Raw genomic sequence first — 26,182 nt, forward strand, 5'->3', positions numbered from 1 at the left:
CACTTCCGTAAAGAGCTATTTGTATGATTACGCTGTCAAATATTTTGGTCCAAATTCTAATTGGGATGTTGATTTGGAATAATTTCATTTTTATTAGATACAATGCTATGCGGGCTTTTTCTTTGAATACATTCACTTTTTTTTATTTTATTTTTTTATTTTTTTTTATTTCACCTTTATTTAACCAGGTAAGCCAGTTGAGAACAGGTTCTCATTTACAACTGCGACCTGGCCAAGATAAAGCAAAGTAGTGCAATAAAAACAACACAGAGTTACATATGGGGTAAAGAAAAAAAACATAAAGTCAGAAAATACAACAGAAAATATATATACAGTGTGTGCAAATGTAGCAAGTTATGGAGGTAAGGCAATAAATGGGCTATAGTGCAGAATAATTACAATAGTATTAACACTGGAATGCTAGATGTGCAAGAGATTATGTGCAAATAGAGATACTGGGGTGCAAAATAGCAAATTAAATAACAATATAGGGATGAGGTAGTTGGGTGGGCTAATTTCAGATGGGCTGTGTACAGGTGCAGTGATCGGTAAGGTGCTCTGACAACTGATGCTTAAAGTTATTGGGGGAGATAAGAGTCTCCAGCTTCAGAGATTTTTGCAATTCGTTCCAGTCATTGGCAGCAGAGAACTGGAAGGAATGGCGGCCAAAGGAGGTGTTGGCTTTGGGAATGACCAGTGAGATATACCTGCTGGAGCGCAGACTACGGGTGGGTGCTGCTATGGTGACCAATGAGCTAAGATAGGGCGGGGATTTGCCTAGCAGTGATTTATAGATGGCCTGGAGCCAGTGGGTTTGACGACGAACATGTAGTGAGGACCAGCCAACAAGAGCGTACAGGTCACAGTGGTGGGTAGTGTATGGGGCTTTGGAGACAAAACGGATGGCACTGTGATAGACTACATCCAATTTGCTGAGTAGAGTGTTGGAGGCTATTTTGTAAATGACATCGCCGAAGTCAAGGATCGGTAGGATAGTCAGTTTTACGAGGGCATGTTTGGCAGCATGAGTGAAGGAGGCTTTGTTGCGAAATAGGAAGCCGATTCTAGATTTAACTTTGGATTGGAGATTCTTTATGTGAGTCTGGAAGTTGAGTTTACAGTCTAACCAGACACCTAGATATTTGTAGTTGTCCACATACTCTAGGTCAGACCCGTCGAGAGTGGTGATTCTAGTCGGGTGGGCGGGTGCTAGCAGCGTTCGATTGAAAAGCATGCATTTAGTTTTACTAGTGTTTAAGAGCAGTTGAAGGCTACTGAAGGATTGTTGTATGGCATTGAAGCTCGTTTGGAGGTTTGTTAACACAGTGTCCAATGAAGGGCCAGATGTATACAAAATGGTGTCGTCTGCGTAGAGGTGGATCTGAGAGTCACCAGCAGCAAGAGCGACATCATTGATATACACGGAGAAAAGTGTCAGCCCAAGAATTGAACCCTGTGGCACCCCCATAGAGACTGCCATAGGTCCAGACAACAGGCCCTCCGATTTGACACACTGAACTCTATCTGAGAAGTAGTTGGTGAACCAGGCGAGGCAGTCATTTGAGAAACCAAGGCTATTTACTCTGCCAATAAGAATGCGGTGGTTGACAGAGTCGAAGGCCTTGGCCAGGTCGATGAAGACGGCTGCACAGTACTGTCTATTATCAATTGCGGTTATAATATCGTTTAGGACCTTGAGCGTGGCTGAAGTGCACCCGTGACCAGCTCGGAAACCGGATTGCATAGCGGAGAAGGTACGGTGGTATTCGAAATGGTCGGTGATCTGTTTGTTAACTTGGCTTTCAAATACTTTCGAAAGGCAGGGCAGGATGGATATAGGTCTGTAGCAGTTTGGATCTAGAGTGTCACCCCCCCTTTGAAGAGGGGGGATGACCGCGGCAGCTTTCCAATCTCTGGGGATCTCAGACGTTATGAAAGAGAGGTTGAACAGACTAGTAATAGGGGGTGGCGACAATTTCGGCGGCTAGTTTTAGAAAGAAAGGGTCCAGATTGTCTAGCCCAGCTGATTTGTAGGGGTCCAGATTTTGCAGCTCTTTCAGAACATCAGCTGTCTGAATTTGTGTGAAGGAGAAGCGGGGGGGGGGCATGGGTGCAGAGTTGGTGGCCGGGGTAGTGGTAGCCAGATGGAAAGCATGGCCAGCTGTAGCAAAATGCTTGTTGAAATTCTCGATTATTGTAGATTTATCGGTGGTGATAGTGTTTCCTAGCCTCAGTGCAGTGGGCAACTGGGAGGAAGTGCTCTTATTCTCCATGGACTTTACAGTGTCCCAAAACTTTTTGGAGTTAGTGCTACAGGATGCAAATTTCTGTTTGAAAAAGTTAGCCTTTGCTTTCCTGACTGCTTGTGTATATTGGTTCTTAACTTCCCTGAAAAGTTGCATATCGCGGGGGCTATTTGATGCTAATGCAGTACGCCACAGGATGTTTTTGTGCTGGTCAAGGGCAGTCAAGTCTGAGGAGAACCAGGGGCTATATCGGTTCTTAGTTCTGTATTTTTTGAATGGGGCATGTTTATTTAAGATTGAGAGGAAATTACTTTTAAGGAACAACCAGGCATCCTCTACTGACGGAATGAGATCTATATCCATCCAGGATACCTGGGCCAGGTCAATTAGAAAGGCCTGCTCGCTAAAGTGTTTTAGGGAGCGTTTGACAGTGATGAGGGGTGGTCGTTTGACCGCGGACCCGTTACGGACGCAGGCAATAAGGCAGTGATCGCTGAGATCCTGGTTGAAGACAGCTGAGGTGTATTTAGAGGGTATGTTAGTCAGGATGATATCTATGAGGGTACCCATGTTTACGGATTTAGGGTTGTACCTGGTAGGTTCGTTGATAATTTGCGTGAGATTGAGGGCATCTAGTTTGGATTGTAGGATGGCCGGGGTATTAAGCATATCCCAATTTAGGTCACCAAGCAGTACGAACTCTGAGGATAAATGGGGGGCAATCAATTCACATATGGTGTCCAGGGCACAGCTGGGGGCTGAGGGGGGTCTGTAGCAAGCGGCAACAGTGAGAGACTTATTTCTGGAAAGGTGGATTTTTAGAAGTAGAAGCTCAAACTGTTTGGGCACAGACCTGGATAGTATGATAGAGCTCTGCAGGCTATCTCTACAGTAGATTGCAACTCCACCCCCTTTGGCAGTTCTATCTAGACGGAAAATGTTGTAGTTGGGGATGGAAATTTCAGAATTTTGGGTGGCCTTCCTGAGCCAGGATTCAGACACTGCTAGAACATCAGGGTTGGCGGAGTGTGCTAACGCAGTGAATAACTCAAACTTAGGAAGTAGACTTCTGATATTTACGTGCAAGAAACCAAGACTTTTGCGATTACAGAAGTCAGCAAATGATAGCGCCTGGGGAGTAGGAGTGATACTGAGGGCTGCAGGGCCTGGGTTAGCCTCTACATCACCAGAGGAACAGAGGAGGACTAGAATAAGGATACGGCTAAAGGCTTTAAGAACTGGTCTTCTAGTGCGTTGGGTACATAGAATAAAGGGGGCAGATTTCCGGGTGTTGTAGAAAAGATTCAGGGCATTATGTACAGACAAGGATATGGAAGGATATGAGTAAAGTGGAGGTAAACCTAAGCGTTGGGTAACAATGAAAGAGATAGCATCGCTGGAGGCACCAATTGAGTCGGTCTCCGCGTGTATGGGGGGTGGGACAAAGGAGCTATCTAAGGCAGGTATAGCTGGGCTGGGGGATCTACAGTGAAATAGTACAATTAGAAATAACTCGAAACAACAATAAGCTAACCATGTTTGGGCTGAGGCTAAACATAAACAGGATGTAGTACCGTAAAAGGAACAGTCCAGCAGACATCAGCTGTATAGCTGAGTTATCATAAGGTCCGGTGAACAGCAATAGGATAGTTCGGAGGCTGCTAAAGCACTAGCGAGTAAGAGGCCACGGCTAGCGTGTGCTAGCGGGCCGGGGCTAGCAGATGGAATCTTCGTGGTCGACGTCGTAACCACATCAGACGATTTCGTTGGCAGACCAGTCGTGTAGGATCGGCGGGGCTCCGTGTCAACACTAGGTGGTCCCGTCCGGTTGACAGAGATGTAGATAGCCGGGAGATGGGCCTAGCTCAGGATGATTAGCCAGACCACAGCGTCCATTTTGTTGCAGCTAGCTGGTAGCGATGAATCAGTGATTCCGGCAGAAAGACTGATATGTTCTGGGTCGATAACGCGCTGTGCAGACTGGCCGAATAATAGTCCAGACTTGAGCTGGCTGGTGAGTGGTGCAGGCCACGGACAATGGTGAAAAACCGCTAACGGTAGCTGATAGCAAGTAGCTAGTTAGCTGGCTACTCCCGTCCGGTACACCTAGAGGTAGATATGAGCCTGGATCTAGGCTAGCTCGAGGCTAACTGGTGCTTGCATCGGGGGCAGTGGTGATTAGCCAGACAGCAACATCCATTCGGTTGCGGCTAGCTAGTTGCGATCCGGTGATTAATGTCCAGTGATTAGATTAATCCCGCAGAAAAAAAATCCAATGTTCTGGGTGAAATACCGCTAACTGTGGCTAATAGCAAGTAGCTAGTTAGCTGGCTAGCTAGTTTCAACTGGAGATTCTAGATAAAAGGTAAGTCAATAATAGAATCCGTTCCACATTGAGTGAGGCGGGTTGCAGGAAAGTATATTTTGTAGAAGGATGAAAAGTCTGATAGGGAAATAACAGGGTATTTACAGGCTATTTACAGACACACGACAAAAGCAGAACTGCACTACTACGCCATCTTGGATTCGAAGTAACAAAGCCTACCATCAGTAACACACTACGCCGCCAGGGACTCAAATCCTGCAGTGCCAGACATGTCCCCCTGCTTAAGCCAGTACATGTCCAGGCCCATCTGAAGTTTGCTAGAGTGCATTTGGATGATCCAGAAGAGGATTGGGAGAATGTCACATGGTCAGATGAAACCAAAATATAACTTTTTGGTAAAAACTCAACTCGTCGTGTTTGGAGGACAAAGAATGCTGAGTTGCATCCAAAGAACACCATACCTACTGTGAAGCATGGGGGTGGAAACATCATGCTTTGGGGCTGTTTTTCTGCAAAGGGACCAGGACGACTGATCCGTGTAAAGGAAAGAATGAATGGGGCCATGTATCGTGAGATTCTGAGTGAAAACCTCCTTCCATCAGCAAGGGCATTGAAGATTAAACGTGGCTGGGTCTTTCAGCATGACAATGATCCCAAACACACCGCCCGGGCAACGAAGGAGTGGCTTCGTAAGAAGCATTTCAAGGTCCTGGAGTGGCTTAGCCAGTCTCCAGATCTCAACCCCATAGAAAATCTTTGGAGGGAGTTGAAAGTCTGTGTTGCCCAGCGACAGCCCCAAAACATCACTGCTCTAGAGGAGATCTGCATGGAGGAATGGGCCAAAATACCAGCAACAGTGTGTGAAAACCTTGTGAAGACTTACAGAAAACGTTTGACCTGTGTCATTGCCAACAAAGGGTATATAACAAAGTATTGAGAAACAAGATTTGGCCCTCTTTTTTTTGGTGGACGTGTTTATTAATTAGTGTGTGTAAGGTGTATATATGGTCAGTAGTGCGATGGTTGGGGAGAAAGCCAATTTGACACTTACTTATTACATTTTTTTCTTGAAGAAAGGTTTGAATTCTTGAATTCAAAATGCTACAGAAAACCTTTCCCAAGTTGCTGTTTACGCAAATTCCCCTGTAATTATTGGGGTCTGATTTGTCTCCACTTTTGTGGATAGGGGAGATGGGCCCCTGGTTCCAGACATCAGGGAAGCAGCCAGAAGTTAGTACCATATTGAACACTTTAAGCACAGCATTTTGCAACTCAGGTGTGATGTTTTTCAGCATTTAATTTCTGATGTTATCTAGACCACAAGCCTTCTTTGGTTTTATAGATTTTAGCTTTTCATTTATTTATTGTTCGCTCTCTGTCTCTCAATTTATTTCAATTCAATTGAAGAGCTTTATTGGCATGGGAAACATATGTGGTCCTCTGTAGCTCAATCGGTAGAGCATGGCGCTTGTAACGCCAGGGTAGTCGGTTCGACCACCCAATACATAAAAACTGTAAGTCGCTTTGGATAAAAGCGTCTGCTAAATGGAATATTATTATTATATTATATGTTAACATTGCCAAAGCAAGTGAAGTAGATAATAAACAGAAGTGAAATAAACATTAAATATTAACAGTAAACGTTACACTCACAAAAGTTCCAAAAGAATAAAGACATTTCAAATGTCTACATGTCACACCCTGATCTGTTTCAGCTGTCTTTGTGATTGTCTCCACCCCCCTCCAGGTGTCGCCCATCTTCCCCATTATCCCCAGTGTATTTATACCTGTGTTCTCTGTTTGTCTGTTGTTCGTTTTCTTTCGGTTTTCCCCTGTCTTGTTCAAGTTCCTGTTTTCTAGTTATCCCCGTTTTGACCATCCTGCCTGCCCTGACCCTGAGACTGCCTGCCGTTCTGTACCTTGTCACACCACCCTGGATTATTGACCTCTGCCTGCCCTGACCCTGAGCCTGCCTGCCGTTCTGTACCTTTTTGTAATCAACTTTTGTTACTTCGACACTGTCTTCATCAGGGTCTTCTCCTGAAACGTGAAACTCTCTCTCTCTCTCTCTCTGTCTCTGTCTCTCTCTGTCTCTGTCTCTGTCTCTGTCTCTCTCTCCCTCTCTCTCCCTCTCTCTCCCTCTCTCTCCCTCTCTCTCTCTCTCCCTCTCTCTCCCTCTCTCTCCCTCTCTCAATTCAATTCAATTCAATAGCCTTTTTTGACATGGCAAGTTAAATTACTTACATTGTCAAACTATACATATAACAAAAATGGTGGGACCAACAGCAATAATAATAGTAGTAGTGGAAATGGGATTACCATTAACAGCAACTACAACAACAATATTAATGAGAATAACAATACATTAAAGCAATAGTAGTCGACCAGTCTCAACCTGACTGAGAAGACACATGACATGGTATGAAAGACAAAACTAAATGGGAAATATTATTGACATTACATTGTCTCTCTCTCTCTTTCCCCCTCTCTCTGTCTCTCGCTCTCGCTCTCTCTCTCTCTCAGTTCAGTTCAATTCATTGGCATGGGAAGCATATGTTAACATTGCCAAAGGAAGTGAAGTAGATAATAATACAAAATGAACAGTAAACATTACACTCACATAAGTTCCAAAAGAATAAAGACATTTCAAATGTCATATTATGTCTATATACAGTGTTGTAACAATGTGCAAATAGTTAAAGTACAAATGGGAAAATAAATCAACATAAATATGGGTTGTATTTCCAATGGTTTTTGTTCTTCACTGGTTGCCCTTTTCTTGTGGCAACAGGTCACAAATCTTGCAGCTGTGATGGCACACTGTGGTATTTCACCCAGTAGATAAGGGAGTTTATCAAAATTGGATTTGTTTTCGAATTCTTTGTGGATCTCTGTAATCTGAGGGAAATATGTGTCTCTAATATGGTCATACATTTGGCAGGAGGTTAGGAAGTGCAGCTCAGTTTCCACCTCATTTTGTGGGCAGTGTGCACATAGCCTGTTTTCTCTTGAGAGCCAGGTCTGCCTACGGCGGCCTTTCTCAATAGCAAGGCTATGCTCACTGAGTCTGTACATAGTCAAAACTTTCCTTAGGTTTGGGTCAGTCACAGTGGTCTCTCTCTCTCTCTCTCTCTCTCGCTTTCTCTCTCACTCTTTCTCTTTCTCTCACTCTCTTGCTCTTCTTCTCTCCTTCTTCTCTCTTCCTGTTTTGCCAAATAAGGAGACAGACTAACACCAATCAGACACTGACAGCTATGGTGAGAAAAGGTTAAGAACTCTTCTAGTTAAAGGTGTGTGTGTGTGTGTGTGTGTGTGTGTGTGTGTGTGTGTGTGTGTGTGTGTGTGTGTGTGTGTGTGTGTGTGTGTGTGTGTGTGTGTGTGATGTTTGTGACCACTTCCTCTCGTCTTCATTCTCTCAAAATGAGTCAGGAAGCCAGAGTACCGTTAGCTACAGGAAGTCTGTGTGTTTACTGATCAGCTTCTCATTCCCCATAGCTGAGCCCTTACACTGGCTAGTTTATATGGCATCTTAGAACAACTTCAGGTGAATGCTTACACAGAACTGTGTGTGTGTGTGTGTGTGTGTCTACCTTCTCCATCACTGTGTGTGTGTGTTAGAAAAGCAGAGAGGGGAGGAGAAAGGGAGAGAGAGGAGAGAGGGGGTGTGTCTGTACATGTTGTCTACAAGGTCTGCCTGACGAGGTGGATTCTGTAGCTGTGTGTGTGTAATTAGACTTGCACTAACACGCCCCTGATACTCTGTGCAATGCTACTCTCTCTCCTGATTAGAAGACAGGTCAGGATGCTTCTATATATCAGCCCTTCTCTCCCCTGATTAGAAGACAGGTCAGGATACTTCTATATATCAGCCCTTCTCTCCCCTGATTAGAAGACAGGTCAGGATGCTTCTATATATCAGCCCTTCTCTCTCCTGATTAGAAGACAGGTCAGGATGCTTCTATATATCAGCCCTTCTCTCCCCTGATTAGAAGACAGGTCAGGATGCTTCTATATATCAGCCCTTCTCTCTCCTGATTAGAAGACAGGTCAGGATGCTTCTATATATCAGCCCTTCTCTCTCCTGATTAGAAGACAGGTCAGGATGCTTCTATATATCAGCCCTTCTCTCCCCTGATTAGAAGACAGGTCAGGATGCTTCTATATATCAGCCCTTCTCTCTCCTGATTAGAAGACAGGTCAGGATACTTCTATATATCAGCCCTTCTCTCCCCTGATTAGAAGACAGGTTAGGATAGTACTATATATTGTATGCCATTTAGCTTTTATCCAAAGTGACTTACAGTAGTGGGTGAATACATTTTCATATGGATGGTCCCGGGAATCGAACCCACGATCCTGGCAGGGCAAGATCCATGCTCTACCAACTGAGCCACTTTTCTGACAGGTCAGGATACTTCTAAAGATTCTCAGTTCTATCTCCCCTCCCTCCCTCCCTCCCTCCCTCCCTCCCTCCCTCCCTCCCTCCCTCCCTCCCTCCCTCCCTCCCCCTCCTTCTCTCTGTCATCTCACCCCTTTTATTTCTCCACTCCATCTTGCTTTCTCCTTCTCTCAGTAAGTTACAGGATGTGGTCTCCTGCAAGCGTCTGTCTGTGTATGTCTGTGTCTGTGTGTCTGTGTGTGTGTCTGTGTGTGTCTGTGTGTGTGTCTGTGTGTGTCTGTGTCTGTGTGTATCTGTGTGTGTGTCTGTGTGTCTGTATGTCTGTGTGTGTCTGTGTGTGTGTGTCTGTCTGTGTCTGTCTGTGTCTGTGTGTCTGTGTGTGTGTGTGTCTCTGTGTGTGTGTGTCTGTGTGTGTCTGTGTCTGTGTGTGTGTGTGTCTGTGTGTGTGTCTGTGTGTGTGTCTGTGTGTGTCTGTGTGTGTCTGTGTGTGTGTCTGTGTGTGTCTGTGTCTGTGTGTGTGTGTGTGTCTGTGTGTGTGTCTGTGTGTGTGTCTGTGTGTGTCTGTGTGTCTGTATGTCTGTGTGTGTCTGTGTGTGTGTCTGTCTGTGTCTGTCTGTGTCTGTGTGTCTGTGTGTGTGTGTGTGTCTGTGTGTGTGTGTGTCTGTGTGTGTCTGTGTCTGTGTGTGTCTGTCTGTGTGTGTGTGTGTCTGTGTGTGTGTCTGTGTGTGTCTGTGTGTGTGTCTGTGTGTGTCTGTGTCTGTGTGTGTGTCTGTGTGTCTGTGTATCTGTGTGTGCTTTACCCACAATACACACACCCCTTCAGACAATAACACCTGGATACAGGAGACTGACCAAGAGGCTGAACAGACAGTTCTAAGCCATCAAACACACACACACACACACACACACACACACACACACACACACACACACAGTGCGTTCTGCTGGGCCAGGTCTGAGAAGCCCAGAGGTGTGTGGGACTGTGTGGAATGCTGTGCATGTGCAGAGAGAGAACAGTCTGTCAACTTTATTCATCACCATTCTAAAATAAATATTGGAAACGTTTTAGTGGGAATAAAATGTTAATAACCTACAATTTAACAAACAAAGAAAATGGGCGTATGAAACCGTGAAACAGCGCTGCTTTGTACGAAAAGTGTAGACTAGTTTGGAATTGGTGTCAAGGTGTTAATACTTCTAATGTTACATTGCTAAAACCAAGAGAGCAAAAGCTTCCTCAAGAGAATGCCAGGACATTCTTTCTCTATCTCGTTTACAACTGAATATGATGTCTGCAGCAGCCTGATACAATGAAGCCCTATGTAAATCCCCGTGTGCTTCTGCGAGTCCGCTGACCCGTTCATCAGGACACAACGGTGTGCAACGTTTAATTAATGGTGCTGTACTGACCGACCAGTTGTTCTGAACGACCAGTTGAAAATCGTTGTAATTAAGGTGACGTGGAGGGCGCTGGTTTAGGGGGCTGCTGAACGAATTTTGCTGTAGCCTACGAGACTGTTGAAGAAATGTTTTCGGGAAAAAAGGGGCCTTCAGTACTCTACATTACGTTACGGAACGGTACGTTGAATGAACTGAACGCAGCCCGGCGTCTCGCTGAATGAGGAAGTCCGGAGGGGTGGGCGCGACACCGTATATATAACCGTGCGCCTGCTCATCTTCCCGCTTCACTCCCCGGTCCCTGCGAGCCGCTAAGGTAAGAACTTGAACCCCGACACACACACACACACACACACACACACTTTATAGGCCTACACATCTTTATGATTATCTGTTCTCCTTGGTGATTTGTGCTAAATTCTACCTTTTACTCACACTGCGCAGAGCACGATTTAATGCAGTAGACTCGGTAGGTTGAATGTTCAGAATGTTGGTTCCTCTCTTCCCCTCGTCCACCCCACCCCACATCTCCTCTCCTCTCTTCAGCCTGTCTCCTCTCTTCTCTTCTCCATCTCCCCCCTAGTCTATAGGTGTTTATAGTAAAATCAGTGCTCTAGAACCATGGCGTGGGATGGCTATATAACCAACCTGATGGCGGGAACACCTCCCTTCGTGGAAGAGGCAGCTATCTGTGGATCTGAGGCTGGGAAGGAGTCGGTCTGGGCAGCAACACCTGGAGGCCAACTGGCTGGTGTGACGGTAAGTAGGCTAGCTAACACGGGTAGGGTGTGTGTGTGTGTGTGTGCACTTAGTCCTAGGTGTTTAATTTGGGCGGCTGTTGAAGTGATGGTTGGTTTAAAGGTTTGCTAGTTTGGGGGTTTGATGTTTCCTGGTGTGTCTGACATCACTGGTGTCTCTGACATCACTGGTGTCTCTGACATCACAGGTGGATCTGACATCACGGGGTGTTTTCCTATAGTTGACCCCTCAACCAGAAAGTAGCCAACTGACAGGGAGGGAGGGAGGGAGGGAGGGAGGGAGGGAGTGAGGGAGGGAGGAGGGAGGGAGGGAGGGAGGGAGGGAGGGAGGGAGGGGGAGGGAGGGAGGGAGGGAGGGAGGGAGGGAGGGAGGAAGGGGATGAGCTTGGGCAATTTTGACACTGTCACATGTCACAACAAGCAGATTAGGGAGGCTGGTGGTCAAGCCTGTCTTTCTCAGTTTGATCTACAGGCTATTGGTTTGATGGCTGGGATACTGGAGGCATATAGGGTTAGGGTGGAGAGGAGAGGGCTGGGGTTAGGGTTTAGGGTATAGGGTTAGGGTGGAGAGGAGAGGGCTCCTAGAGAGGGATGGGCTCAGGGTTAGGGTATAGGGTATAGGGATAGGGTTTAGGGTATAGGGCTAGGGTTTAGGGTATAGGGCTCGGGTTAGGGTATAGGGTATAGGGATAGGGTTTAGGGTATAGGGCTAGGGTATAGGGCTCAGGTTAGGGTATAGGGTATAGGGATAGGGTTTAGGGTATAGGGCTAGGGTATAGGGTATAGGGCTCGGGTTAGGGTATAGGGATAGGGTTTAGGGTATAGGGCTAGGGTTTAGGGTATAGGGCTCGGGTTAGGGTATAGGGATAGGGTTTAGGGTATAGGGCTCGGGTTAGGGTATAGGGTATAGGGCTGGGGTTAGGGTATAGGGTTAGGGTTTAGGGTATAGGGCTGGGGTTAGGGTATAGGGCTGGGGTTAGGGTATAGGGCTTGGGTTAGGGTTTAGGGTATAGGGATAGGGTTTAGGGTATAGGGCTCGGGTTAGGGTATAGGGTATAGGGCTGTGGTTAGGGTTTAGGGTATAGGGGATAGGGCTCGGGTTAGGGTTTAGGGATAGGGTTTAGGGTATAGGGCTCGGGTTAGGGTTTAGGGTATAGGGCTCGGGTTAGGGTTTAGGCTTTAGGGTATAGGGATAGGGTTTAGGGTATAGGGATAGGGTTTAGGGTATAGGGCTCGGGTTAGGGTTTAGGCTTTAGGGTTAGGGTTTAGGGTATAGGGATAGGGTTTAGGGTATAGGGTTAGGGTTTAGGCTTTAGGGTATAGGGATAGGGTTTGTTAACATGTAGCAGACTGATTTGTCTGAATCACTTCAATCTGGTTCTTTTATAAACTAGATAATATTTAGTAAAGTTACTACTCTCTGTGACCTCCCCTGACTTCTGGTAAAAGTCTTCAAATGTGACAGCTGCATTATTTAACTATTCATATTGCAGAATGGTGTCTAGGGCAGTTCCGTGTTTTGAGTTAGATTCTGAGCTCCTTATTTGGTCATGTTGCACACAGCAACTTGAGACACACACACACACACACACGCACACACACACACCACAACATATAGGAAGTGAAGAGAGCACCTTCTATGAGCCACTTCCCCCATCAAGAACTTCTGCAACACACACACACACACACACACACACACACACACACACACACACACACACACACACACACACACACACACACACACACACACACACACACACACACACACACACACACACACACACACCACCCTACAGCCAGTCACATGAAGATGTGTTTGCTCTGAGAATGGCCTGTGTCTGACGGTGTGTGTGTGTGTGTGTGTGTGTGTGTGTGTGTGTGTGTGTGTGTGTGTGTGTGTGTGTGTGTGTGTGTGTGTGTGTGTGTGTGTGTGTCACAGACATTTCAGGGTTTGGAAGCTCAGGGTGATGGGTGTGGTGTTTGTAAACAAACCTGCAGTCTTTCTCCACAGCGCTCTAACACCCACACCACACACACACACACACACACACACACACCACACACACCACACACACACACACGCACACACACAAAGGATTGAGCAAACAGCCAGTAGGCAGATTACCCAAGAGGAGAGAGGGAGACCTTTTGGTAGAAGAGAATCCTCTTTAATGTCCAGAGTTAATGTCACCCCCCTTCTCCCCCTCCTCTTCTCTCTCTCTCTCCCCCTCTTCTCTATCTCCCCCTCTTCTCTGTCTCCCCTCCTCTTCTCTGTCTTCCCCTCCTTCTCACACTCTCTCTGTCTCTCTCTCTCTCTCTCTCTCTCTCTCTCTCTCTCTCTCTCTCTCTCTCTCTCTGTCTCTGTCTCTGTCTCTGTCTCTCTCTATCTCTCTCTCTCTTCCCCCTCCTATCTCTATCTCTCTCTGCTCTAGTTGTTACACTTTCAGGAAGTCAGTTGAGCTCTGAAGACAGCAGCGTGTGTTTTGTGGACAAGTCAGGACTTGTGCAGAGCTCTCCTCTCTTTCCCCCGTCAGGACTTGTGCAGAGTTCTCCTCTCTTTCAGGACTTGCATCTTTCATTCTTTCTCGCTCTCTTTCCATCTCTTCTCTCCATCTCTCTGTTGTCTGTGCGCGTGTCTGTGTGCGTGTCTGTGCGCGTGTCTGTGTGTGTGTCTGTGAGTGTGTCTGTGCGCGTGTCTGTGCGCGTGTCTGTGCGCGTGTCTGTGTGCGTGTCTGTGCGCGTGTCTGTGTGCGTGTCTGTGTGCGTGTCTGTGCGCGTGTCTGTGCGCGTGTCTGTGTGCGTGTCTGTGCGCGTGTCTGTGCGCGTGTCTGTGCGCGTGTCTGTGTGCGTGTCTGTGCGCGTGTCTGTGTGTGTGTCTGTGTGCGTGTCTGTGCGCGTGTCTGTGCGCGTGTCTGTGTGCGTGTCTGTGCGCGTGTCTGTGCGCGTGTCTGTGTGCGTGTCTGTGTGCGTGTCTGTGTGCGTGTCTGTGCGCGTGTCTGTGTGCGTGTCTGTGCGCGTGTCTGTGTGCGTGTCTGTGTGCGTGTCTGTGCGCGTGTCTGTGTGTGTGTCTGTGTGTGTGTCTGTGTGCGTGTCTGTGTGCGTGTCTGTGCGCGTGTCTGTGTGCGTGTCTGTGTGTGTGTCTGTGTGTGTGTCTGTGTGTGTGTCTGTGTGCGTGTCTGTGCGCGTGTCTGTGTGTGTGTCTGTGAGTGTGTCTGTGTGTGTGTCTGTGTGCGTGTCTGTGTGTGTGTCTGTGTGCGTGTCTGTGTGTGTGTCTGTGTGTGTGTCTGTGAGTGTGTCTGTGTGTGTGTCTGTGAGTGTGAGTTTTTTGTGACCACAACCTCTCAGTGCTGAAGATGATCTTAATGGTAAAGCTGATCTTTATGCTGTTGGTAGTAACATAGTGGTGAAATACTGTCTCTTAGTGGTGGAGAAGTGCAGTGCAGTGTCACTGGAGCTAGATGTAATATAGCTAACTAAGTTGTGGTTAAATACTGGTAGGTTGGGGGTACGATCCCCAGTTAAATTATCAACACTGACAATAGCGACCACTTTTTGCAGGCATTTTTCTGATATTGTTCATTACGGTAAGTAGCCGAGAGAGAGAGAGAAATGAAATGAGAAACTAGAGAAATGTGAAGTTTGAAATGAAATAAATTAACTAATATGGCTGATTGTTAAACAACTGATGGCTGCAACCATCCAACCATCCAACCATCCAACCATCCAACCATCCAACCATCCAACCATCCAACTAGTAGTAGTAGTTTAAAGGATAATAAAAAATAACTGTTCTAAACTTATCCTTCTATTTATCCTTAAATCAATTCAGGCAATTTATCGCAATTTACCAGATCTATTAAGGAGATAGATTTGTGGTAAGGCCCTGCCATAGACTGGTGTCCTGTCCAGGGGTTGTCCTGTATATCAAGCTGCCTCACTACAGAAACAGGAGATAGACTGCTGCCTTATGGGTAGTGGTGGCTGGGACAAGGCTTATGGGTAGTGGTGGCTGGGACAAGGCTTATGGGTAGTGGTGGCTGGGACAAGGCTTATGGGTAGTGGTGGCTGGGACAAGGCTTATGGGTAGTGGTGGCTGGGACAAGGCTTATGGGTAGTGGTGGCTGGGACAAGGCTTATGGGTAGTGGTGGCTGGGACAAGGCTTATGGGGGTATGAGTGTGTGTATGGGGTATGAGTGTGTGTATGGGGTATGAGTGTGTGTATGGGGTATGAGTGTGTGTATGGGGTGTGGTCTAAGCTGGAGGCTCAGGGTGGGCATGACTGGACTAGAACGGTTGGAATTCCTAAACTGGAAATCTGGGAAATTTCAGGAGAGGGGGAGAGAAGGGGAGCGAGAGGAGAGAGGGAGGGAGAGAGGAGAGGGAAAGAGAGGAGGGGTAGAAGGAGAGAGGAGAGGCAGAGAGAGGGCAGAGAGAGAGAGAGAGAGAGGCAGAGAGGAGAGGCAGAGAGGAGAGGCAGAGAGAGAGAAGGAGGAGAGAGGAGAGGGAGAGAGAGGGGGGGTAGAAGGAGAGAGGAGAGGCAGAGAGGAGAGGCAGAGAGAGGGCAGAGAGAGGGAGAGAGAGGCAGAGAGGAGAGGCAGAGAGAGAGAAGGAGGAGAGAGGAGAGGGAGAGAGAGGGGGTAGAGTGAGAGGAGAGGGAGAGATTGATGGGAGTGAAAAGTTTGAATCCTTCAAAAAAAAAAGCAGGAACCTGTTTGAGCATGTACACTGTATCTCTCTCCCTCTTCATCCCTGTGTTTCTCTCACTGTTCTCTCTGAGTTTGTGTAGAAATGTGTGTGTCATTTCTAAATGTTGATATATACTGTATCATAGGAAATACTACATTAATCCACTAGTTATGTTTATAGTTACGTAGATTGTTATGTAAATACGGATAGTTACATAGTAATGTACTTTAGGGATGTGTGCCAAATGGTACCATATTTCCTATTTAATCATTTTGACCAGAGTCCATAAGGCTGTAGGGAATAGGATGCCATTTGGGACGTTAGGGTTAGGTTATGGTTGGACTAAACCTACAGAACTGGAGGGTAGATCTCCAGGAACAGGGAACAGGGTTAGGCAGCTCTCTAGCTGTAGAACACCTACACTACCACTAGGGGGCACTGCAGGGTGGCGACGGCAACAGAGACCGAGGGAGAGGAGTAGCAGTGGCAATGTGCATTGAGAGTAACTGAATGTGACTGACTGGTGTGTTTTGGTTGTCAGTGAAATGAGTGAGCTGCTGCATAGCTTGATGATGAGTTCATTAGTGAACTGGGCTGTGTAGTGCCACGGCAAAAACAAAACGGTTCGCTGCTTTGGGTCCCCAAGACCCTGTCACCCTGTCTCCCCCTGTCACCCTGTCTCCCCCTCTGTCACCCTCTTTCCCCTCTGTCACCCTGTTTCCCCCTCTGTCACCCCTCTGTCACCCTGTCTCCCCCCTGTCACCCCTGTCTCCCCCTCTGTCACCCTGTCTCCCCCTCTGTCACCCTGTCTCCCCCTCTGTCACCCTGTCTCCCCCCCTGTCACCCTGTCTCCCCCTCTGTCACCCTGTCTCCCCCTCTGTCACCCTGTCTCCCCCTCTGTCACCCTGTCTCCCCCCCTCTGTCACCCTGTCTCCCCCCTCTGTCACCCTGTCTCCCCCTCTGTCACCCTGTCTCCCCCTCTGTCACCCTGTCTCCCCCCTCTGTCACCCTATTTCCCCCTCTGTCACCCTGTTTCCCCCTCTGTCACCCTGTCACCCTCTTTCCCGCTCTGTCACCCTGTCTCCCCCTCTGTCACCCTATTTCCCCCTCTGTCACCCTCTTTCCCGCTCTGTCTCCCTGTCACCCTCTTTCCTGCTCTGTCACCCTCTTTCCCCCTCTGTCACCCTCTTTCCCCCTCTGTCACCCTCTTTCCCGCTCTGTCTCCCTGTCACCCTCTTTCCTGCTCTGTCACCCTCTTTCCCCCTCTGTCACCCTCTTTCCCCCTCTGTCACCCTCTTTCCCGCTCTGTCACCCTCTTTCCTGCTCTGTCACCCTCTTTCCCCCTCTGTCACCCTCTTTCCCCCTCTGTCACCCTCTTTCCCCCTCTGTCACCCTCTTTCCCGCTCTGTCACCCTCTTTCCCCCTCTGTCACCCTCTTTCCCCCTCTGTCACCCTCTTTCCCGCTCTGTCACCCTCTTTCCCCCTCTGTCACCCTGTCTCCCCCTCTGTCACCCTGTCTCCCGCTCTGTCACCCTCTCCGCCTCTCTAACGTTCTCTCTAACTCTTCTACCATGTGTAATGTGGATACTGTATGTCTATAGGCCATTCAAATATATCAATGTATCAGGGATGCAGCCAGTCCCCCAGGTGATAAAGCGGCACCTAAATTAATTGAGGAAATCCCTGATGTCTGTGTATTGTTACTCTAAATCAAATCCCTAACAACTGCAGTTGGTATGACAATAAGGTATTGATCCCCCTCTCCCCCATCCCCAGGCTGCAGAGATCAAGACCATGATGTCATTGGATCGTTCTCCTCTGTTCGCCAGTGGTCTTCATCTCAGTGGGAACAAGTGTACTGTCCTTAGAGATAATCTCCATACTGAAGGCGACCACACTTTAGACGTTAAGATGAGACCCACCGCTACTGATCCCAACCCCTACAGCATCACCATCGCTAAGAGTGGCCAGAGTACGTACCACACCAACACACAGTCTTCTGATGTTTTCCTGTATTGGATTATACTGTTTATTAGGGACACCACCCTGGCCAGTAATAAACTGTGTATATGAGAATATGTTCATATGGAGACAAATAAAGGTTTACTATGTCTCTCTCTCCACCTCCCTCCCTCCCCCTCTCTCTACCTCCCCCCCTCCCTCCCCCCCTCCCTCTCCACCTCCCTCCCTCTGTCTCTCTCTCTCTGTCTCTGTCTCTGTCTCTGTCTCTGTCTCTCTCTCTGTCTCTCTGTCTCTGTCTCTGTCTCTGTCTCTGTCTCTGTCTCTGTCTCTCTCTCTGTCTCTCTCTCTGTCTCTGTCTCTGTCTCTCTCTCTCTCTCTCTCTCTCTCTGTCTCTGTCTCTGTCTCTGTCTCTGTCTCTGTCTCTCTCTCTGTCTCTCTCTCTGTCTCTCTCTGTCTCTGTCTCTGTCTCTGTCTCTCTCTCTGTCTCTCTCTCTGTCTCTCTCTCTCTGTCTCTGTCTCTGTCTCTGTCTCTGTCTCTGTCTCTCTCTCTCTCTCTCTCTCAGCTCTGATCATTGTTAAAGGGATGAAGGACATTCCTGGAGGAAAGATCAACATAAAGGCCTCCGACATGATGCAGTACCTGAGGAAGAGTGGCTTCTAACGCCTGACCCCTGACCCCTGACCCCTGACCCCTGCCCCCCCCGTGTTGAGTGAAGCTGCTCTTAGATGCTGATCCTGGATCAGTTTAGCGTTCCCCCTCTAAGGTTAGGATTGGGGGAATGGAAGCCCATCTGTGCCTAGTGGACGTTTCATCCCAGCAGCCTCAGTGCCTTGTTGTTTTAGATGATGATGATGATGATGAAATGCAAATGAACAAACGTGAAATTATTATAGCGGCAAATAAAATAAACAGATTTATTCTAAGAAAATATTTATTCTGACTGCTGATTAATTCTTTATTGTGGAAAAATGCACTTACTGTGAAATGTGGTTAAATTACTTATGTTAATGAGTAGTGTGTGTCGGTGTGTGTACTGTGTCTCTCTCTCGTTCTCTCTCTGTATAACTAGGTCACGCTGCCGTGTTCAACCTGAGGACTGTTAACTGTATAACTAGGTCACGCTGCCGTGTTCAACCTGAGGACTGTTAACTGTATAACTAGGTCACGCTGCCGTGTTCAACCTGAGGACTGTTAACTGTATAACTAGGTCACGCTGCCGTGTTCAACCTGAGGACTGTTAACTGTATAACTAGGTCACGCTGCCGTGTTCAACCTGAGGACTGTTAACTGTATAACTAGGTCACGCTGCCGTGTTCAACCTGAGGACTGTTAACTGTATAACTAGGTCACGCTGCCGTGTTCAACCTGAGGACTGTTAACTGTATAACTAGGTCACGCTGCCGTGTTCAACCTGAGGACTGTTAACTGTATAACTAGGTCACGCTGCCGTGTTCAACCTGAGGACTGTTAACTGTATAACTAGGTCACGCTGCCGTGTTCAACCTGAGGACTGTTAACTGTATAACTAGGGTCACGCTGCCGTGTTCAACCTGAGGACTGTTAACTGTATAACTAGGTCACGCTGCCGTGTTCAACCTGAGGACTGTTAACTGTATAACTAGGTCACGCTGCCGTGTTCAACCTGAGGACTGTTAACTGTATAACTAGGTCACGCTGCCGTGTTCAACCTGAGGACTGTTAACTGTATAACCAGGTCACGCTGCCGTGTTCAACCTGAGGACTGTTAACTGTATAACTAGGTCACGCTGCCGTGTTCAACCTGAGGACTGTTAACTGTATAACTAGGTCACGCTGCCGTGTTCAACCTGAGGACTGTTAACTGTATAACTAGGTCACGCTGCCGTGTTCAACCTGAGGACTGTTAACTGTATAACTAGGTCACGCTGCCGTGTTCAACCTGAGGACTGTTAACTGTATAACTGGGTCACGCTGCCGTGTTCAACCTGAGGACTGTTAACTGTATAACTAGGTCACGCTGCCGTGTTCAACCTGAGGACTGTTAACTGTATAACTAGGTCACGCTGCCGTGTTCAACCTGAGGACTGTTAACTGTATAACCAGGTCACGCTGCCGTGTTCAACCTGAGGACTGTTAACTGTATAACTAGGTCACGCTGCCGTGTTCAACCTGAGGACTGTTAACTGTATAACTAGGTCACGCTGCCGTGTTCAACCTGAGGACTGTTAACTGTATAACTAGGTCACGCTGCCGTGTTCAACCTGAGGACTGTTAACTGTATAACTAGGTCACGCTGCCGTGTTCAACCTGAGGACTGTTAACTGTATAACTAGGTCACGCTGCCGTGTTCAACCTGAGGACTGTTAACTGTATAACTAGGTCACGCTGCCGTGTTCAACCTGAGGACTGTTAACTGTATAACTAGGTCACGCTGCCGTGTTCAACCTGAGGACTGTTAACTGTATAACTAGGTCACGCTGCCGTGTTCAACCTGAGGACTGTTAACTGTATAACTAGGTCACGCTGCCGTGTTCAACCTGAGGACTGTTAACTGTATAACTAGGTCACGCTGCCGTGTTCAACCTGAGGACTGTTAACTGTATAACTAGGTCACGCTGCCGTGTTCAACCTGAGGACTGTTAACTGTATAACTAGGTCACGCTGCCGTGTTCAACCTGAGGACTGTTAACTGTATAACTAGGTCACGCTGCCGTGTTCAACCTGAGGACTGTTAACTGTATAACTAGGTCACGCTGCCGTGTTCAACCTGAGGACTGTTAACTGTATAACTAGGTCACGCTGCCGTGTTCAACCTGAGGACTGTTAACTGTATAACTAGGTCACGCTGCCGTGTTCAACCTGAGGACTGTTAACTGTATAACTAGGTCACGCTGCCGTGTTCAACCTGAGGACTGTTAACTGTATAACTAGGTCACGCTGCCGTGTTCAACCTGAGGACTGTTAACTGTATAACTAGGTCACGCTGCCGTGTTCAACCTGAGGACTGTTAACTGTATAACTAGGTCACGCTGCCGTGTTCAACCTGAGGACTGTTAACTGTATAACTAGGTCACGCTGCCGTGTTCAACCTGAGGACTGTTAACTGTATAACTAGGTCACGCTGCCGTGTTCAACCTGAGGACTGTTAACTGTATAACTAGGTCACGCTGCCGTGTTCAACCTGAGGACTGTTAACTGTATAACTAGGTCACGCTGCCGTGTTCAACCTGAGGACTGTTAACTGTATAACTAGGTCACGCTGCCGTGTTCAACCTGAGGACTGTTAACTGTATAACTAGGTCACGCTGCCGTGTTCAACCTGAGGACTGTTAACTGTATAACTAGGTCACGCTGCCGTGTTCAACCTGAGGACTGTTAACTGTATAACTAGGTCACGCTGCCGTGTTCAACCTGAGGACTGTTAACTGTATAACTAGGTCACGCTGCCGTGTTCAACCTGAGGACTGTTAACTGTATAACTAGGTCACGCTGCCGTGTTCAACCTGAGGACTGTTAACTGTATAACTAGGTCACGCTGCCGTGTTCAACCTGAGGACTGTTAACTGTATAACTAGGTCACGCTGCCGTGTTCAACCTGAGGACTGTTAACTGTATAACTAGGTCACGCTGCCGTGTTCAACCTGAGGACTGTTAACTGTATAACTAGGTCACGCTGCCGTGTTCAACCTGAGGACTGTTAACTGTATAACTAGGTCACGCTGCCGTGTTCAACCTGAGGACTGTTAACTGTATAACTAGGTCACGCTGCCGTGTTCAACCTGAGGACTGTTAACTGTATAACTAGGTCACGCTGCCGTGTTCAACCTGAGGACTGTTAACTGTATAACTAGGTCACGCTGCCGTGTTCAACCTGAGGACTGTTAACTGTATAACTAGGTCACGCTGCCGTGTTCAACCTGAGGACTGTTAACTGTATAACTAGGTCACGCTGCCGTGTTCAACCTGAGGACTGTTAACTGTATAACTAGGTCACGCTGCCGTGTTCAACCTGAGGACTGTTAACTGTATAACTAGGTCACGCTGCCGTGTTCAACCTGAGGACTGTTAACTGTATAACTAGGTCACGCTGCCGTGTTCAACCTGAGGACTGTTAACTGTATAACTAGGTCACGCTGCCGTGTTCAACCTGAGGACTGTTAACTGTATAACTAGGTCACGCTGCCGTGTTCAACCTGAGGACTGTTAACTGTATAACTAGGTCACGCTGCCGTGTTCAACCTGAGGACTGTTAACTGTATAACTAGGTCACGCTGCCGTGTTCAACCTGAGGACTGTTAACTGTATAACTAGGTCACGCTGCCGTGTTCAACCTGAGGACTGTTAACTGTATAACTAGGTCACGCTGCCGTGTTCAACCTGAGGACTGTTAACTGTATAACTAGGTCACGCTGCCGTGTTCAACCTGAGGACTGTTAACTGTATAACTAGGTCACGCTGCCGTGTTCAACCTGAGGACTGTTAACTGTATAACCAGGTCACGCTGCCGTGTTCAACCTGAGGACTGTTAACTGTATAACTAGGTCACGCTGCCGTGTTCAACCTGAGGACTGTTAACTGTATAACTAGGTCACGCTGCCGTGTTCAACCTGAGGACTGTTAACTGTATAACTAGGTCACGCTGCCGTGTTCAACCTGAGGACTGTTAACTGTATAACTAGGTCACGCTGCCGTGTTCAACCTGAGGACTGTTAACTGTATAACTAGGTCACGCTGCCGTGTTCAACCTGAGGACTGTTAACTGTATAACTAGGTCACGCTGCCGTGTTCAACCTGAGGACTGTTAACTGTATAACTAGGTCACGCTGCCGTGTTCAACCTGAGGACTGTTAACTGTATAACTAGGTCACGCTGCCGTGTTCAACCTGAGGACTGTTAACTGTATAACTAGGTCACGCTGCCGTGTTCAACCTGAGGACTGTTAACTGTATAACTAGGTCACGCTGCCGTGTTCAACCTGAGGACTGTTAACTGTATAACTAGGTCACGCTGCCGTGTTCAACCTGAGGACTGTTAACTGTATAACTAGGTCACGCTGCCGTGTTCAACCTGAGGACTGTTAACTGTATAACTAGGTCACGCTGCCGTGTTCAACCTGAGGACTGTTAACTGTATAACTAGGTCACGCTGCCGTGTTCAACCTGAGGACTGTTAACTGTATAACTAGGTCACGCTGCCGTGTTCAACCTGAGGACTGTTAACTGTATAACTAGGTCACGCTGCCGTGTTCAACCTGAGGACTGTTAACTGTATAACTAGGTCACGCTGCCGTGTTCAACCTGAGGACTGTTAACTGTATAACTAGGTCACGCTGCCGTGTTCAACCTGAGGACTGTTAACTGTATAACTAGGTCACGCTGCCGTGTTCAACCTGAGGACTGTTAACTGTATAACTAGGTCACGCTGCCGTGTTCAACCTGAGGACTGTTAACTGTATAACTAGGTCACGCTGCCGTGTTCAACCTGAGGACTGTTAACTGTATAACTAGGTCACGCTGCCGTGTTCAACCTGAGGACTGTTAACTGTATAACCAGGTCACGCTGCCGTGTTCAACCTGAGGACTGTTAACTGTATAACTAGGTCACGCTGCCGTGTTCAACCTGAGGACTGTTAACTGTATAACTAGGTCACGCTGCCGTGTTCAACCTGAGGACTGTTAACTGTATAACTAGGTCACGCTGCCGTGTTCAACCTGAGGACTGTTAACTGTATAACTAGGTCACGCTGCCGTGTTCAACCTGAGGACTGTTAACTGTATAACTAGGTCACGCTGCCGTGTTCAACCTGAGGACTGTTAACTGTATAACTAGGTCACGCTGCCGTGTTCAACCTGAGGACTGTTAACTGTATAACTAGGTCACGCTGCCGTGTTCAACCTGAGGACTGTTAACTGTATAACTAGGTCACGCTGCCGTGTTCAACCTGAGGACTGTTAACTGTATAACTAGGTCACGCTGCCGTGTTCAACCTGAGGACTGTTAACTGTATAACTAGGTCACGCTGCCGTGTTCAACCTGAGGACTGTTAACTGTATAACTAGGTCACGCTGCCGTGTTCAACCTGAGGACTGTTAACTGTATAACTAGGTCACGCTGCCGTGTTCAACCTGAGGACTGTTAACTGTATAACTAGGTCACGCTGCCGTGTTCAACCTGAGGACTGTTAACTGTATAACTAGGTCACGCTGCCGTGTTCAACCTGAGGACTGTTAACTGTATAACTAGGTCACGCTGCCGTGTTCAACCTGAGGACTGTTAACTGTATAACTAGGTCACGCTGCCGTGTTCAACCTGAGGACTGTTAACTGTATAACTAGGTCACGCTGCCGTGTTCAACCTGAGGACTGTTAACTGTATAACTAGGTCACGCTGCCGTGTTCAACCTGAGGACTGTTAACTGTATAACTAGGTCACGCTGCCGTGTTCAACCTGAGGACTGTTAACTGTATAACTAGGTCACGCTGCCGTGTTCAACCTGAGGACTGTTAACTGTATAACTAGGTCACGCTGCCGTGTTCAACCTGAGGACTGTTAACTGTATAACTAGGTCACGCTGCCGTGTTCAACCTGAGGACTGTTAACTGTATAACTAGGTCACGCTGCCGTGTTCAACCTGAGGACTGTTAACTGTATAACTAGGTCACGCTGCCGTGTTCAACCTGAGGACTGTTAACTGTATAACTAGGTCACGCTGCCGTGTTCAACCTGAGGACTGTTAACTGTATAACTAGGTCACGCTGCCGTGTTCAACCTGAGGACTGTTAACTGTATAACTAGGTCACGCTGCCGTGTTCAACCTGAGGACTGTTAACTGTATAACTAGGTCACGCTGCCGTGTTCAACCTGAGGACTGTTAACTGTATAACTAGGTCACGCTGCCGTGTTCAACCTGAGGACTGTTAACTGTATAACTAGGTCACGCTGCCGTGTTCAACCTGAGGACTGTTAACTGTATAACTAGGTCACGCTGCCGTGTTCAACCTGAGGACTGTTAACTGTATAACTAGGTCACGCTGCCGTGTTCAACCTGAGGACTGTTAACTGTATAACCAGGTCACGCTGCCGTGTTCAACCTGAGGACTGTTAACTGTATAACTAGGTCACGCTGCCGTGTTCAACCTGAGGACTGTTAACTGTATAACTAGGTCACGCTGCCGTGTTCAACCTGAGGACTGTTAACTGTATAACTAGGTCACGCTGCCGTGTTCAACCTGAGGACTGTTAACTGTATAACTAGGTCACGCTGCCGTGTTCAACCTGAGGACTGTTAACTGTATAACTAGGTCACGCTGCCGTGTTCAACCTGAGGACTGTTAACTGTATAACTAGGTCACGCTGCCGTGTTCAACCTGAGGACTGTTAACTGTATAACTAGGTCACGCTGCCGTGTTCAACCTGAGGACTGTTAACTGTATAACCAGGTCACGCTGCCGTGTTCAACCTGAGGACTGTTAACTGTATAACTAGGTCACGCTGCCGTGTTCAACCTGAGGACTGTTAACTGTATAACTAGGTCACGCTGCCGTGTTCAACCTGAGGACTGTTAACTGTATAACTAGGTCACGCTGCCGTGTTCAACCTGAGGACTGTTAACTGTATAACTAGGTCACGCTGCCGTGTTCAACCTGAGGACTGTTAACTGTATAACTAGGTCACGCTGCCGTGTTCAACCTGAGGACTGTTAACTGTATAACTAGGTCACGCTGCCGTGTTCAACCTGAGGACTGTTAACTGTATAACTAGGTCACGCTGCCGTGTTCAACCTGAGGACTGTTAACTGTATAACTAGGTCACGCTGCCGTGTTCAACCTGAGGACTGTTAACTGTATAACTAGGTCACGCTGCCGTGTTCAACCTGAGGACTGTTAACTGTATAACTAGGTCACGCTGCCGTGTTCAACCTGAGGACTGTTAACTGTATAACTAGGTCACGCTGCCGTGTTCAACCTGAGGACTGTTAACTGTATAACTAGGTCACGCTGCCGTGTTCAACCTGAGGACTGTTAACTGTATAACTAGGTCACGCTGCCGTGTTCAACCTGAGGACTGTTAACTGTATAACTAGGTCACGCTGCCGTGTTCAACCTGAGGACTGTTAACTGTATAACTAGGTCACGCTGCCGTGTTCAACCTGAGGACTGTTAACTGTATAACTAGGTCACGCTGCCGTGTTCAACCTGAGGACTGTTAACTGTATAACTAGGTCACGCTGCCGTGTTCAACCTGAGGACTGTTAACTGTATAACTAGGTCACGCTGCCGTGTTCAACCTGAGGACTGTTAACTGTATAACTAGGTCACGCTGCCGTGTTCAACCTGAGGACTGTTAACTGTATAACTAGGTCACGCTGCCGTGTTCAACCTGAGGACTGTTAACTGTATAACTAGGTCACGCTGCCGTGTTCA

At 47.6% G+C, this 26,182-nt stretch overlaps 1 protein-coding gene across 2 annotated transcripts; it reads left to right on the top strand.

The window, feature by feature from the left end:
- The first annotated feature begins 10,578 nt into the window (after positions 1-10,578).
- LOC121561470 (profilin-2) lies at positions 10,579-18,710 on the top strand. 2 transcript variants are annotated; one of them, XM_041874019.1, is made up of 4 exons: positions 10,579-10,685; positions 10,916-11,128; positions 17,594-17,789; positions 18,343-18,710. In XM_041874019.1, the coding sequence occupies exons 2-4, from the start codon at positions 10,991-10,993 to the stop codon at positions 18,438-18,440; spliced, it is 432 nt and encodes a 143-aa protein (XP_041729953.1). In that variant the 5' UTR covers positions 10,579-10,685; positions 10,916-10,990; the 3' UTR covers positions 18,441-18,710. The 2 variants fall into 2 exon arrangements, with proteins under 2 accessions (XP_041729953.1, XP_041729954.1); XM_041874020.1 differs by having other exon boundaries at positions 10,586-10,685; positions 10,953-11,128.
- The last annotated feature ends 7,472 nt before the right edge of the window (positions 18,711-26,182 follow it).

This window comes from Coregonus clupeaformis, unplaced genomic scaffold (genome assembly GCF_020615455.1).
Source record: "Coregonus clupeaformis isolate EN_2021a unplaced genomic scaffold, ASM2061545v1 scaf1238, whole genome shotgun sequence".
Classification (NCBI taxonomy): domain Eukaryota; kingdom Metazoa; phylum Chordata; class Actinopteri; order Salmoniformes; family Salmonidae; genus Coregonus; species Coregonus clupeaformis.

Coding starts and splice junctions, on each gene's coding strand:
- LOC121561470 (XM_041874019.1), top strand. CDS start 10,991: ATGGCGTGGGATGGCTATATAACCAACCTGATGGCGGGAACACCTCCC. Junction 11,129..17,593: donor GCCAACTGGCTGGTGTGACG/GTAAGTAGGCTA, acceptor CCCCATCCCCAG/GCTGCAGAGATCAAGACCAT. Junction 17,790..18,342: donor CATCGCTAAGAGTGGCCAGA/GTACGTACCACA, acceptor TCTCTCTCTCAG/CTCTGATCATTGTTAAAGGG.